At 48.9% G+C, this 15,858-nt stretch overlaps 1 protein-coding gene across 50 annotated transcripts in view; it reads left to right on the top strand.

Annotated features, from left to right (window-relative positions):
* The first annotated feature begins 3,079 nt into the window (after positions 1-3,079).
* MINK1 (misshapen like kinase 1) overlaps positions 3,080-15,858 on the top strand; it is a 50,814-nt gene continuing 38,035 nt past the window's right edge. For 49 of the 50 annotated variants that reach the window (XM_070563170.1, XM_070563169.1, XM_070563168.1 and 46 more), the window contains exon 1: positions 3,111-3,744. In XM_070563170.1, the coding sequence (XP_070419271.1) occupies positions 3,688-3,744 (57 nt within the window). In that variant the 5' untranslated portion in view covers positions 3,111-3,687. Of the gene's footprint in view, positions 3,745-15,858 lie in introns of all 50 variants that reach the window. The other variant, XM_070563150.1, reaches the window with a different exon arrangement.

Raw genomic sequence — 15,858 nt, 5'->3', positions numbered from 1 at the left:
TCACTTTCTGTGGTTTCAGTTAACCACGGTCAACCACGGTCCAAAAATATTAAATGGAATATTCCAGAAGTAAACAAGTCATAAGTTTTAAATTGTACACCATTCTGAGTAGCATGATGAAATCTTGCACCATCCCACTCTGTCCAGCCCTGGACGTGAATCATCCCTTTGTCCAGCGCATCCATGCTGTACACGCTACCCACCCGTTAGTCACTTAGTAGCCGTCTCAGTTATCAGATTGACGGTAGTGGTATCACAGTGTTTGTGTTCAAATAACACTTATTTAACTTAATAATGGCCCCAAAGCTCAAGAGTGGTAATGCTGGCAATTGGGATATGCCAAAGAGGAGTCATAAAGTGCTTCCTTTAAGTGAAAAGGTAAAAGTTCTCAATGTAATAAGAAAAAAAATTCTATGCTGAGGTTGCTAATCTATGCTACAGTAAGAACAAATCTTCTATCCAAGAAATTGTGAGAAGGAAAAAGAAATTCATGTTGGTTTTGCTTAAACTGTAAAAAATATGGCCACAGTACGTGATAGGTGCTTAGTTAAGATGGAAAAGGCATTAAGTTTGTGGGTGGAAGACACGAACAGAAAACGTGTTCTGACTGATGGCAACGTGTTGCGCCAGACAGCTTTGAGCCTATACGGAGGCTTCAGCAAGAGATCCCCTGAATTGAGTGACACAAAGCCAATCACTGCAAGTAAGAGATGGTTACAGATTCAGGAATAGGTTTGGACTGAAAGAGAAAGAGACTACATTCACATAACTTTCATTACACTATATATTGTTATAATTTTTCTATTTTATTGGTAGTTACTATTATTAATCTCCTACTGTGCCTAATTTATAAATTAAACTTTATTATAGGTATGTCTGTATACATAGGAGAAAACATAGTATATATATAGGGTTCAGTAGTATCTGCAGTTTCAGGCATCCACTGGGGGTCTTGGAATGTAGCCCCTGTGGATAAGGGAGATACGTTCCCCTTTCGGGGGATAGGAGAAAGGACCCTCATGCATCCATACTCCATACTCCAGCTTCAGTAATTATCAGCACAGGGCCAATCTTGTTTCTCTACCTTCCCCACCCCACAAATTACACTGCCTCTTAGGTTTGAGTGATCATTTATCCTATCCCTGTGATCTTAATTTGCTTATTCATTGATTCAGCATCTCCTTATTAAACACTGCCTACAAGTCAGGTGTTAGTAAATTTATTAAAGACCTAGGATACACCAAGTCCTGTACATAGCTAATTTTAGTTTACCCTAACCTCCCTCTTATTATTCCTGTTTTACAGATTGAGCCTGAATTGAGCCTCAGAGAGATTAATGACTTGCCCAAAGCACTAACTTCAAATTCTGTGTTTTCTTCCTACTATCCCACAGTCTTGACCTTGAATTACTATATATCACAGTGCCTACCCAAACAACAGGGGCCTTCACTCACTTAAATGTTACTGAACCTCTCGTGGGTTCCAGGCCTTGTGTTGAACAAGACTGACAGAATTCCCACCATTAAGGAGATTCAACAGATATTTACAATTCAAGTGTTAAATGTTACCATGGGTTTAAGCCATGCAGCTAAAATGGAAGAGCCAAACTCAGTCTTAGTGGGTCAAGGTAGGCTTCGTGGAGGAGATGATTTAGACACGTAGTACAAAGCAAAGGGCAGTGAGAGTGGGCATGGTCAGAATATTCCAGGGAGAAGAAACAGCAAGTGCATGGCTGGAGGAGGACCAGTTGAGTTCTGGGAGCTGTGAGTAGAGGATTTCAGTATGGCTAGAACATGTGAGGTGGAATGGTGGAGTGTTGAAAAAGAAGGCAGGAAAAGCAGGCAGAATCCTGAAGGATCTTTCATGCTACACTTTAGACTCTACTTGGGGAGGGGCCAGCCCAGTGGCCAAGTGGTTAAGTTCGCACCCTCCGCTTTGGTGGCCCAGAGTTACACTAGCTTTGGGTCCGGGGCACGGACCTAGCACCTCAGATCAACCCATGCTGAGGCGGCGTCCCATGCCACAGCTAGAAGGACCCGCAACTAAAATATACAACTATGTACTGGGGGGGCTTTGAGGAGAAGAAGGAAAAGTAAAATCTTAAAAAAAAAAAAAAAAGACAGTGGGGAGCCAGCGAAGGGTCTTAGTTTGAGAGTGACATCAGATTTGAGTTTTAGAAAAATCACTCTGGGTATGGAGAGTTGACTTAAGCGGGTCAGGCAGGAAGACCAAGTAGGAGGCTGATAAGAGTAATGGAGGTGAGTGGGGATGGTGGCTTCGACAAGGACAATGGCAAGATAAATAGGAAGGGAGGGAAGCAAAACTTTTTCACATGTGCATGTGAATGTGAATGTACTGAGGAGAAGGATCCAGACTTTCGATTCCAACTCTCCTAAGTGATGTTTGTATTAAGGCTGGTGGTGGGGTCTTTTGGAGATAGCATTGTTGCTGGAAGTGATCTTAGGGATCAAGCAACCTTCTCCCTCAACTTTACAGTGAAAGAAAAGCCCAGAGGAGCAAAGCAACTTGCTCAAGGTCACACAGCATGTCAGTGGTAGAACATGACTCCTTGTTCTTTACATAGCATTACCCAGCCTCTAGTGAGGCTAATGGCTGCGGGTGCTGTGCCAACACGGCTAGACCTAAGGTGACCCAAGCAAGATTTGAAGGGATTGGACATAGATTTCTTCTCTTCCCCTCCGCCTCTCCCTGCCACCCCTTTCCCCACGCGCGGCTCCAGGGATCAGTCAATGAATAATTGTTGAAACAGTTCCTTTGTGCAGAACAAGAGGTGCAGAGATAAAGCCCTGCGGTAGGATTCCCTATCCTGAGATCTGAGATTTGCCTCCTCAACACCCCTGACTCCAGCCAGGGAAGGGGGTAAAGGGCATCCCCGAGGCAGCCAGTCCCCCGTCTCCACTCCCCAAGTGGTTTCTACAGCCACGTTCTCACGGAGAGGCCCCTCCCTCAGCGGCTCCACTGTTGCCATGGCAACTAGGTGGGTGGACAGCCCATCCTATCTAGAGGCCACCCAGCCCTCGCGTGGGGAGTTACCATAACAACCCCCCAAGTAACAGAGGGGGTTGGGTCCCGCCCCCCTTCCCCCGCAAATAGAGAGGTGGGTGGCTTGATTGGCAGCTGGGCACAGGAAAGAGGAGGGAAAGGGAAGGAAAGGTGTCAAAGGAGAGCTAAGAAGGAAATGGGGGAAAGAAAGGGCAAAAAATAGGCGAAGAGAAGGAAGCGCGTGTGCGCATGCGCGCCAGCTGGTGGGCGCGCTCCGCGGCCGCCTCGGCCGCCGCCCACTTCTTTCACGCCAGGCTCGCGCAGTCGCTCAGTCCTCGCGCGCGCCTTTCGCTCTCTCTCTTGCGCCTGCGCGCAGGTGTCGACGCCGAGGGGGAGGGGGAACCCGGCGCGCTCGCGTCACGTTCCCTTTACCACCCTCCTGGTGCACGGCCACTCCGCGCCTGCGCAGGAGAGTGGGGAGCTCGGGTGGCAAGCTCCCGGGCGAGAGCGCCTGTCAGTCGGTGGGTCGGTCCTCCCGCCGGCCCTCCCCCTCCCCGTTCTCCGGGGGAGGCACGGTGGAGTCCGCCCCCGGGATCCCCCGATGGGGGAGAAGCGGCGACGGCGGCAGCGGAATAACCGAGCCGGAGCGTGAGCGGCCCCGGGGCCCCGTTCCCCGCGGAGGCCATGGGCGACCCAGCCCCCGCCCGCAGCCTGGACGACATCGACCTGTCCGCCCTGCGGGTGAGCGCGCCGCCCCCCAGCCTCGCCCTGCTTCCAGGCCCCGCCGCAGAGGAGCGGGGTGGCTGCACACCTCACGTGCTCCCTGGTCGCCCCCTCCGCCAGCCCCGTCCCCCTCGGCCACCCCCGCCCCTTTCCCGGGCGCCCGCCGCTGCTGGGCCCCCGCCCCTGCTCCCCCTCTCTCCACTCGCTGCAGATTCTGGGAGCCCGTTCGGTCCCCACCCTGTGGTGCCCCGCCCCCACGCTTCCTAGCCACCTCTACCTTTACTGAGATTCCGGACCCCCTTCCTCCAAGGTGTTTGAGGATCACTCCTGGTTCCCCTAAACTTAGGCCCCCATCACCTGCAGAATCTTTGTTGTGGTCCCCTCCCTGGCCCCATACCTCCTCTTGGGCCTTTCCACCATTGCCCTTACTTATATCTTCTTCCTCCCCCTCCTCTTTCTCGGTTCCTCGAATTTTGACTTTGCAACTGTCTTGACAGCCTCCCCCTCGTCACCCTTTCTCCTCCTCGCCCACCCTTGAATTGCATCTCTTCTCTGGTCGGAATTTCAGCCTCCCCTCTCCACTCCACACCTCCTGCCGTCGCCCCTCATCCCCATGTTCGACTCTCCCCATCCCTTCTCTCTTGTTTCAAGTGCAGCAGTCCAGAACCAGGCATTTCCGGTCTCAGGGTCCCTGAATATTGCATTACCAACTCTGCAGCGGTGTGGGGCTGGGAGGAAAGACAAGTGCACTGGGGAGGAGGGGAAGCATGGATTCTCTTCGGAAACTAGCCTGGGAAGAGGATGTTTATATGTATGCACACACACAAAACACACGCTGCATGTGGTCCCTCAGGAGGTGAGGGAGAGCAGTGGGTATGTTGTATGTTTGCTGGAGGGAGGGCGAGGTAATGGAGATTTCTCAAGGGAGGGGCTAATTAGAAAAGGAATAAAAGGAAACAATCGCAGCAGGAATTTCTTCGAAATACCTTTTCTATTGTCCCTCCTGGGGCACTTGCACACACTCATTTGGGAGCTTTCAGGAGCATTTATGTGTTTTTCTTCAGCAAGGAGCTCTGGCTGAAGGGGCAACTTAGAGATTTCAAGGTGAACACTCCAGACTGTCACCCAGGTGGTGTTTTTGTCCTGTGTCCTTCGGGCTTTCTCAACAGGCCAAGGTGTGGGGAGAGCAGGATTTCCCATCTCTGGGTTATGTTCTCTGGAGGCCCCAGTTTAAATTGTCTTCTGGCTTTTGAGTTAGCCAAGGTACATGGCCAGTAGCCGGAAAGGCGGTCAGCCACACCGGTGCCCTGGATATGACTGGAGGGGAATTGAAGAGAGCAGAGTCATGTCGTTAATTGGGTTTCTTTAGGTGACACAGTTTTTCTTGCCATTCAGGTCATAATTTGTTTGGTGCAGTGTTGGACTAGGAGACCTGACTTGCTGGAGATAAGGTGATAAGTTGCTGAAGAGGGAGACTGAGCATTGAATTTCTGTGTGTGTGTGTGTGTGTGTGTGTGTGTGTGTGTGTGTGTGTGTTGGTGGGGAGAGGGTCTGAAGGCTTTGGGGAAAAGATTCTAAAGGTCGGTGTGAACTACATTTCTCAAGTTAAGGCAGGTGGATGTAAGATGGAAATCCAGGCTCCCCTTAATGTGCTCCTCTCTGCCATGAACCCCATCTTCCCTGACCACCTTGGTTGTTGATTAACTCTGGCTACAGGTTCCTGTGGCTGTGGTGACTGACATACAATAAAAAACGGGTTGGTCCAAATCCTGACCTTTGGTTTAAGCCTTGTGGGACTCTGCTTGGGTTTTCTTTCCCTTTAGCCTCTTCTGGTAATTCGGCCTGGAACCTCAACCCGGGATTTCCAGCAATTCTGCAAACACCCTCTGACCTTGGATGTGGTATTTCCCTTCTGGACTGATCTGCTTGAAGCAATGTGAGCCTTCTTCCTCAAGCCTCCTGCCTTATTCTCCTCTCTCTCCCTCAAGAGAGCTGGGTGACCTGCTCCCTGTCTTCCGTCTTTCCTGCCTCATGCTTCTTAAGAAAGCATTCCTCTTCCCCCACTATCACCCCAGTCCTCCAGAGCTTGAGGGAGAGCTGTGCTTTCTTGAAATGGGGCTAGAGAGGGCTGCTTTCTCCTTGCCTCTGACCTCTTCTCAGTGCCTGTCCCCTTCGCTCCACTCAGAGAGCTGCTGGGGCACTGTGGAGCAGCTAGCCCAGTCATCCCTTGTTCTGTTCCTGTCTGTTTTCCAGTAAGAAACCGTAACCTGGAGAATTAGCAACAAAGCATGTTTCCCTTTACTTCACCGACTTGTGTTGGAGGTCTGGGGGGAGGGGAGAGGAACGTAGTCAGCATTTATCAGCTGGCCTTGAAGAGCCCAAGTTGTCTTTCTCCTCTTGTTTCGAGGTAAGGCTTGGTTTCCAGCTGCTGATGAGAGTAATAGTGTGATATTAGGGAAGATTGAATTGCACTCATCTCTTAGCTATGTGTGGGGAGGGCAGGTGGCCCTGCCACTTTGTGACCACAGGCACACTTGACCTCTTTGAGGTTCCATCTCTCCATCAGCACGGTAGCATGGGATTGTATTCCTGAGTTCAAGTCCGGCTTCCTCACTTACTGTGCAGCCTTGGCCTTGCTCTCTCTTCTTTTATTTTTTTAAAGGTTTTATTTTTTCCTCTTTCTCCCCAAAGGCCCGTGGTACATAGTTGTGTATTTTTAGTTGTGGGTCCTTCTAGTTGTGGCATTTGGGATGCCACCTCAGCATGGCTTGATGAGCGGTGCCGTGTCCGTGCCCACGATCTGAACCAGTGAAACCCTGGGCCGCCGAAATGGAGCATGCAAACTTAACCACTCGGCCCCTGGGCCGGCCCCCTTGCTCTCTCTTCTTGCCCTACTCGCTGGAGATTCTGCAAAGGGCCTTACTTCTCTAAGGCTCCGTTTTCTATTTTTTTTTTTTAAGATTTTATTTTATTTATTTATTTATTTTTCCTTTCTCTCCCCAAAGCTCCCTGGTACATAGTTGTATATTCTTCGTTGTGGGTCCTTCTAGTTGTGGCTTGTGGGACGCTGCCTCAGCGTGGTTTGATGAGCAGTGCCATGTCCGCGCCCAGGATTCGAACCAACGAAACACTGGGCCGCCTGCAGCGGAGTGTGCGAACTTAACCACTTGGCCACGGGGCCAGCCCCTCCGTTTTCTCATCTATATCAGAGAGGATGGTAATAGTACTGAACTGAGACTTGCTAAGGATTAAATGAAATATTGCATGTCCAGTACTTAGTCCAGGTCCTAGCACACAGTGACCATATATGCTAGCCCTTATTGTCATTAATTGTTATCAAATGGCAATCAGAGAAGCCTTCCAGGACAACTGTATCTAAAATAGCACTCCCTCCCTTTATTTTTATTTATTTATTTATTTAAAAAATTTTATTGAAGGAGATTAGCCCTGAGCTAACATCTGCCACCAGTCCTCTTTTTGCTGAGGAAGATTGGCCCTGAGCTAACATCTGTGCCCATCTTCCTCTATTTTGTATGTGGGACGCCTGCCTCAGCATGGCTGAATGAGCGGTACATAGGTCCACGCCTGGGATCCAAACCGGTGAACCCCAGGCTGCCGAAGCAGACTGTGTGAACTTAACTCCTGCGCCACCAGGCTGCCTCCTTTCCCTTTATTTTATTTATTTATTTATTTATTTTTAAGAAAGATTAGCCCTCAGCTATCTACCGCCAATCCTCCTCTTTTTCTGAGGAAGACTGGCCCTGAGCTAACATCCGTGCCCATCTTCCTCTACTTTATACGTGGGACGCCTACCACAGCATGGCTTTTGCCAAGTGGTGCCATGTCCGCACCCAGGATCCGAACCGGTGAGCCCCGGGCCGCCGAGAAGTGGAACGTGCGAACTTAACTGCTGCACCACCGGGTCAGCCCCTCCCTTTATTTTTATGTAAAATTTTATATAGCATTCCTTTAGTCTGCTTTTTCTTCATATCGTTTATTACCAGCTGACATATAGATTTATTTTTATCAACCTTGACTAAGATGTAAGTTGAGTGAAAACTAGAATTTTGGCTATTTTGTTCCTTTTTGCATCCCCAGTGCCTATAACAGTGTTTTTCACATAGTGGGGTCTCAAATGTTTGTGGAATAAATGGTTGTTATAACAAGTGAAAGCTCTTAGCATAATGCTTGCTTAGAGAAAGCATTCAATTAATGTCACTTTTGTTAGGCTTCCTCTTGCCCCTCTTTTATATACACACAATTAAGAGTATGTCTTTTCTCAGTTGTTTTTGGAATCAGACCTTGTTTGGTGGTAAACACAGTTCTGGAACCCTCCATCTGAGCAATGCCCTTGAAGTAAAGTTAGGATCATCCAAGAGAAAATTTGGGCCTTTTGTTTCAAACTTTCTCTGTGTCCAAGCTTGGTTACAGTCCAGAAGAATCTTCTGACTTAGGACTCTTGGCTTCTCCTAAAGGATAAGTGTCAGTGGAGATGGACGGGACAAGGAGGGAGCATACCCCAAGCTGACCTCTTTCCTCTTGTGTTACTCCCTTTGATTGACCCACTTCATAAATCACACAGCTTCTCTTTACTGTCTGGCCATCTGGAAGTTTTAGACTGCAGTGTCCTTGAAACTATGGAGCTGTGCTCCCTATTGCTGTATTGAAATAAAACCACGGATCGTAGTCAAGAGGGACTTGTTGCCTGGTAGAAGTGCTGACAGGGATGTTCTTTTTCGAATGATTTTGTGTTGTTGTGTCTGTTCTTTGGAGAAGTCTCTTCCCTTTCCTTCTCTCTTCACAAGGCTGTGGAGCCAGCGCCACTGGGAAAGCTGGCAGTTCTGGGCTGCATTTCTAGGCTGCTGAGCAACGTGGGACTGCTACTGTGTTCTGATGTGCTAGCTGTCCAAATGTTGACGACAGATGCCTCAGGCAGGGGAACTGGAAGACTGACCTCCTGCAGCAGAAGTAATGGCATTTTTTCCTAGAGGACTGCGAATGGGTGGGGCTGTTTCGGTGGCTAGTGGCTTTTGGAGTGAAGTGAAATGCTGCTTTGGCAAAACGATGGAAGGAAGATTGCAGAGAACTTTGCTGAAACTAGGTGTTCAGCCATTCCCCAAATGAGGGAAGAGACACCACACTCATTATGCTGGGTTAGGACAGGTTGCCACAGCCCTTAGTGATACATGGAGGGGAGGGTCTTTGGAAAAGTGAAGGTTTGGCAGTTAAGATAACAGTAAGAGGGTCAGCAGGGGAGCCAGCTGCTTCGCCCACTCGTGCTTGCCCAAAGAACTCAGTTAGACCGTGCTGCATAGAATCCTAATTTCAGATCTGGCCTCCGTTCCTTTCATCTTTGAACTATGTGCCTAAGGGTAGCTCACAGTTTGGATATGTAGTGTCCTTGCTTGTCATCTTGGGGACAAGATGGCAGGAAGTGTGCAGTCGCTCTTTACAAGCTTGCACTCTGGCATAGGTCTATAAATAAGAAATGCAGTAACCTCTCAACCCAGAAACATAAAACAGTTCTGGGCCTGGAGAGCATCTCCAGAAGTAATCTGAGAGTCTGCCTGACTGATCTTTCTGTCTCCAGACAACACTGTACAAAAGAAAGTTGTCACTAATGTTCTTTCCTGCATCAGTCGGTCACCAAGCATTGTCAGTCTACTGTATCAAGAATCAGGTTCTAGATACTATGGGAAGAATGTAATATTGTGCTCAGTACTATACTAAGCTATTTAATCAGAGCTCTGGGAGCATCCATGTAAGAAATGCCTTTGTAGGCTCAGGCTCCCCTTTTCTTAACTGTCATTGCTTTCCTCAATATCTTAGAACCCTCAAGGTCCGGAGGTTTTTGTTAAATCTGATTGCTGTGAATTTTCTGTTGTCCTGTGGTCAGTCATCTTGAATTGTGGTATCCACTCTTTTCCCCTCCACCAATACTCTGTTTACGCCCCCATCTCCCTCAATCTTTTCTTTCCCAGGTTGAAGAAATAGTACAAAAAATAATCAGGTTAATGAGTCAACTCTCAAAGCCTTTCTTGAATGCCCACAGAATACAGGATGAGATAAAAACAGTACTTGGTAGAAGACTTGGACCCTGTCTCCAGCCCACATTCATCCTCTCCTCTCTCCTGTTCTTCCTGCTGTTCTCCTCCCAACCAACCAGTCATCAACGTGAGTCTAGGATTCTCCCGTCTACAGGAAGCTCCTTCAGAGGGTAACTGAAAGGGTACTTGAGGCTCTTTGTTCTTTATAAGGGTAGGGAATGGCAGGGGGAGGAGACAAGAAAGGGGTAGAATTGTCGTGACCCAAGGAGCCCCTGGAGATTTTGTCCAGTGACCAGGCAGCCTGAGGATGTCCTAGCTAACTAGAGTTCTATTTGAAGAAAGAAGAAGGATTTCGTGTTCTGTTTGAGTAGAGATCTAGAACTCGGCACAGTGGACACACGGATGAACAAAGCAGATGTGGTTTTCCTACAGTGTAGTAGTAGGCAGAGGCATTAATAAAATAATCATATATGTATAATTACATATATATAAAGTTGCAAACCATGATAAGGACTTTAGCAGAAGACTTTAGCATGCCAGGAGAGCATATAACAAGAATTGTTTTTACTTTTTACAAGACAAAAAAAAATTTGGTTAGTTGATTGAGAGAGGAATAAATCACGTATCAGAAAACCAAGCTGGCGTTGTTGCAGAAAGAGTAGATAGAGGTGAGCCAGCCGGTGGAGTTTCGTGATGACCAGAATTGGGAGACCCTGGAATGGGGCCCGTCTTACGGCAGAGCATTTGATCAATACCCAGAGGTCTTGGGGCCTGAGGGTGGGTTGGAAACTCCAGGCTTAATTTCCAAAAGGATTTCTTCTGAGCCTTCCTATGGGAGGGGAAAAATATTTTTGTTTGTTTCTTTGTTTCAGAGGGTAAAGGTATATGTATTTGGAAAGGACATGTGACTTGTGTGATCTTCCTTTTTATTGGGGGGAGGGTGTCTGGTCTGTATGGGCTCACATGTGGCTCTGCAGAGGGTGGGAGTGTGCTTGTTGACCAGAGCAGGTGAGGGAGAAGGGTGTCTCACTAGATGTTTTAGTTTTTAAATAAAAATTGTATATATTTCAGGTGTACAATATGATGTTTTGATATTCGTCTACATAGTGAAGTGATTAGTACAGTCAAGCCAATTAACATACCCACCTCCTCGCACAGTTACCTGGGGGGTGTGTGTGACTAAATGTTCTTAGCCTGAGTGGTGGCTGGGGTTGGAAGGTAGCAGAGTCTCACAGAGATAAGCACAGGGAGGCCCAGCCTTGGGCATGGGTCTTGTGGTCTGCGGGAAGTGGGCTTCTTCCCCCACCTTAGAGAGGTACTGTACATACATAGATGAGACGCTCAGTTTACATAGTGCACACGTAAAGGTTGAGTGGGGTGTGTAGGGGGAGTGTTACTGATTTTGCGTGTTTGAAGTGACATAGGGTTGGGGAAGCCGCAGTGTTGGGCTTCTTGGAGGAGCCAGACTCCAGGAGCAGCTTAAATGTCAGGCTGGTGGCCGAGGAGGAGATGGTGGGATGGGCTGTGAGAAGTGTTTGGTGGCACAGCCTGCGAGAGGAGCCTTCGAGACGAATGGAGGAAGTGGAGATTCTGCCTGAGAAAAAGGGTGGTGGGTGGTAAGGGAGGAGGCAGTTAGGACCTCAGACTCATCTGGGAAGTGCATGTCCCCACAGCAGGAGCATCTTACAGGGCCAAGGTGACAGGTAAAGTGGAGAGTTTCTGTAATCACAGCGGGAACCCCCACCCTTTAGGGTCTGTGCCTGAGTCAGTGCAGGTGGCGGTCACTGCACCCCTGCCTTTACGATGAGACAGCCTCCTTAAAGCAGGCCTCACACTGGCCGGTCTTCTGAGGGAGAATGGGAAATTTCTCACACCCTCTTCCACCAGGAACCATTGGAGGATAGGATCTGAAGGGCTTGGATTGCTGATTGGCTCCTGGAACCACAGGTTTGGAGGAGTGTTGTTTTTTTTTTTTTTTTTTTTGGTTTGGAAGAGTTTTGTGGGGTTTTTTTTTTTTGATTTTTGGGGGGGAAGATTAGCCCTGAGCTAACATCTGCCGCCAGTCCTCCTCTTTTTGCTGAGGAAGACTGGCCCTGAGCTAACATCCGTGCCCATCTTCCTCTACTTTATATGTGGGATGCCTACCACAGCATGGCTTTTGCCAAGTGGTGCCATGTCCACACCTGGCATCCGAACTGGCGAACCCCGGGCCGCCGAAGCAGAACGTGCGCACTTAACCGCTGCGCCACCGGGCTGGCCCCATGGAGGAGTTTTCTGTGAACGGTGGTCCTTGGGGGGACAGATTGAGGACCAGTAGGGCTGAGTGAAGAAAATTCCACCTCCTTCAAGCCACCACAACTTCTGCTTTTTCCGTGAAGCCTCCTCTGGCTGTGCCAGCCCTCACTGGTCACATTCCCCACCACCTCCCGGATCCTACAATTTAGCATTTGATTATGTATTGCCTCGTGTTGAATACTGTTTTATGGTCTTGTTTTTCCTATCACCTCCTTACATGTAGGGATCATGATCCATATTTCCTGTTGATCCCTCACAGTGCCTACAAAAACAGCACATAGTAGGAGTTCAGGGATTGTTCGCTTGGTAAGAGCCATGGATCTAAGTATTCCTGTGACTTGTCCTTTCCCACTAGATTCAACCCATAAGCTGCAAAGCGTGCCTTGTGTGTGCTGGGCACCGTGCAACACAAAACGATACAGGTTCTTACTCGGTAGTTCCCAACTAGAGTGGCCCTGCCTCCAGGAGGTGTTTGGAAATGCTGGGGAGGGAGCTTCAATTGTCGCTATGTTTGGGGAGCACCAACAGCATTTAGTATGTGGGGATGAGGGATGTTAACCAGCCTGTGATGTCTGGGTATTACATTGAAGAATTATTTTTCCACCCAAATTGCCGGTAGTGCCTCTTGTGAGCTCGTTATGGACCTGGGAAAGGTGAGGTAAAGGACTAGACAGGTTTCTTCCGTGAAGTCGGAAGAGCTCCTAAGTCTGCTTCTTTCTGCATGGAGAGAGGACTGTAGGCTCTGAGTTACTTTTGTGCATTGCACACAACTCTTCTGACAGCTTTTATTTGCCTGCCAGCACACCTCAGAAGGTGAAATGAGCAGGCTGGAAGCCAGACTGTAAGGAGGAAGATTTTCATGTTCTCTCTTCACCACCCGCCCGCTCTTTCTTTCAAGGCACATTTGTGAGAAAGGGGCTGAAGCATGTAGTCCTTGGTCTTTCATTCTAAGTGGTCAGAAAAGAATCTTCAAGACAACAGTCAGACAGGGGCGCCCCAAAGCCTAAGCAGCACGAGGCAGAGATACTGTGTCTGAGAGAGGAGGCCAGCACCGTCGTCACTTCTCTCGGGTCTTTTCATCTGACAGTTGTCTCCTTGAAGACAGAAGTGTGGCCAGTGAGTGTCGTTACTCAGATTGCAGGGGAGTAACCAGAGGGTGGGAGGCAACTTGCCTTGTATATCCTTTAGAAAAACAGAGCTGTGGGGTGGGTGAGTGGCTGGGAGCAGAGCAGCTGACAGGGACAAGCTGATGAAGCTGTCCATCCACTTCAGACGACTCAAGAGAGGTGAACTTGCTGGGCTCTTGGTCTTGTCCAGCTAAGGTTTGGAGAAGCAGGAGAAAGTTCCTCCAGCGTTGACCAGGTCATTCTTCACCCTGGAAACTGCCCTAGACCCACATGTCACAGCGGGGCTGAGGGGACAGGCAGCATGTGGCTCAGAAGCTGGTCGGTTCCTTTATCCCTTTAGACCTCTAGTAAGCCCTTCTTTTTCTCCCTTTCTTCAGTTCGGAACAAAGGCTGTTCTGATGCAAGTCATTTATATTTTAATGTGGATTCGTTTCAGAAGGGGTTTTGGGGTTGGAATAAGAATAATGATGAACGCTTACGATGCAGTAGGTCCTCTCCTTATGTAATCTCCTTACCCTCGCAGTAACCCTTTGAGGTGAATGATATTCCTCATTTTCATGAAGAAACCAAGGCTTATAGAACTGGGAAGTTGAGTGACTTGCCTAAGGTTGGACAGCCAGTACGTGGCAGCGCGCAGATTCACACTCAGGTCTGACTCCCAGCCGGACACCTGTGCCATCAGAGGCTGCTCCCCAGTGGCGTGGTGTGTGTGTGGGTGCGTGCTGAGGGGAGGGCCGCGTGCAGCTGACATTCTAGATGGTGTGCTTTGAGCAATATTGTTTGCTTCTCACTTTAATTGTAAATTTGTGACCTGTGGCAAACAGGCTTTGTGGGCTTAGGGATATCGCCCCCTCCGTGATGTTTCTGCAGTCAAGTATTTGGTGACTTTTGGAATATGGCCTGTTTCGTGGCTTGGAGACAGCCTGTGTGAGAAATGGTTACTGCCCTCCAGGAGCACACGGTCTACATCTGTGTCTTGGTGGACACAGGTTTTATTCATATACCTGGGATAGTTTTTGAGGAGAAGAGGGAGTGAGTGACTTGAGCCTGAGCCTTTGGGAACTGCTGGTGGCTTGGCATTGATGGGTGCGTGCTGGGAATACAAAGCTCCGTGGGGCCTGTGCCCAGAACCGAGAGGTTTCTGGATGTTGGGCTGCTGGGTAGAGCGCTGTGATGACAGGAGGGGAAAGACATGCAAAAGAAGTCAGAAGATTTAGTCTGGAGGAAAGACAGTTGAATGATTCAGAAGGCCTGTTCTTCAGAGGGAGGAGAAGAGGGCTGTCTCACTCCCCCCCCTTAATAAAAAATTTAGTTAAATATGCATAAATGTAAAATTTACCATTTTAACTGTTTTTAAGTGTATAGTTCAGTGGCATTAAGTACATTCACATTCTTGTGTACTCATCATCACCATTTATCTCCAAAACTTTGTGGTCGTCCCGAACTGAAACTCTGTACCCCCTGAACACGAACTCCCCCTCCCCCCTTGCCCCCAGCCCCTGGCAGCCACCCTCCTGCGTCTCCTCCCTTTTTGTGTGTGCAGAGTTGAACAGAGGGCATGACAGAGCAGATGCTTAATATTTGTCAAGTCAGGTGAGGTGACCTGTCTCAGAAGTCCATGCGTCATCAGCCAACCCAGAACATTCCCCTCCCTCCTGGCTCCAATGCCAGGCCGTAGGCCTCTGAGAAGGATTTTAAATGAAATGGCTGCACGGAATCACAAGAGGATTAGGTAGTAGAAAGAGAAGTTAAGGGTTTCTCCACTGTGTTCAGCTCCTTTTGCCATCTCCCAGCTATGACTTGCTTTCTGGTTCTGTCGTTGTGCTTCTGTTCAACATCTTGCTTGTTCTCAGCTCTTCTCATCCTGGGGGTCTGGTGGGTAGGTGCTCAAGGAGGTTGGAAAGAAGGTCATTTAGGGGATGAAGGTCATAAAATGTAACAGCATTTCTGTATCTGTGTGTGAGAGAGTACACGTATTAACAGGGAGTCTCCCTGGAGGTGAAAGAAAACCACCCTGAGATGAGTACCCGGGACCTGGGACAGTGTCTTCCTATGTCCTGAAGGGCGGCCCGTGCTGCATCTCTGGCTGGAGGCTTTGTTCAATAAACATGTATTCCTGTATTGTTGGGAACCTTTCTAGGTGCCGAAAGCTCATGCATGGGTGACATCAAGTAAAGGCAGGGCAGTATGAACTCAGATGCTTCTCTCCTCTGGGATGGTGGGCCCCAGAAAAGGCCTAAATTCTTATGGGAGGAGGGGATGGTTAGCTGCTGAAGATGTTTTGGCGAAACTTCGGGCAGCCTTTGAGGCCCCTTCGATATCACCCTCCTAGGCCTCCAGGCCTGTACAGTTTGGCTCCAGGTCAAACTGTAACCCTCTGTGATGTCCACACCCCTGGACAGACCCAAAGTGTGACCTAGAATTGAGTTGGATTTCTCAGAATAGAGGTGACCAGTTCGATGACCTGCCCAGCCTCCTCACTTTCGTTTGTCCACGCCATTTACAGTTTTTTTCACTGACTTTCATGGGGAAAGAAGGAAAAAGGAAGGAGTGACAGGCTTGGCACTCAAGTGGTGTAGGAAGAGAGGAGGGCAGGAGAGCCCCATGCCTGAGGGACGCCTGCCCTGCAGGTCAAATCCAGGCCGCAGAGGCCTCTAGCCGGT

The sequence above is a fragment of the Equus przewalskii genome, chromosome 10 (genome assembly GCF_037783145.1).
Source record: "Equus przewalskii isolate Varuska chromosome 10, EquPr2, whole genome shotgun sequence".
NCBI lineage: Eukaryota > Metazoa > Chordata > Mammalia > Perissodactyla > Equidae > Equus > Equus przewalskii.
Note: the sequence above shows the minus strand (reverse complement) of the source record. Positions and strands in the feature narration are given on the sequence as shown.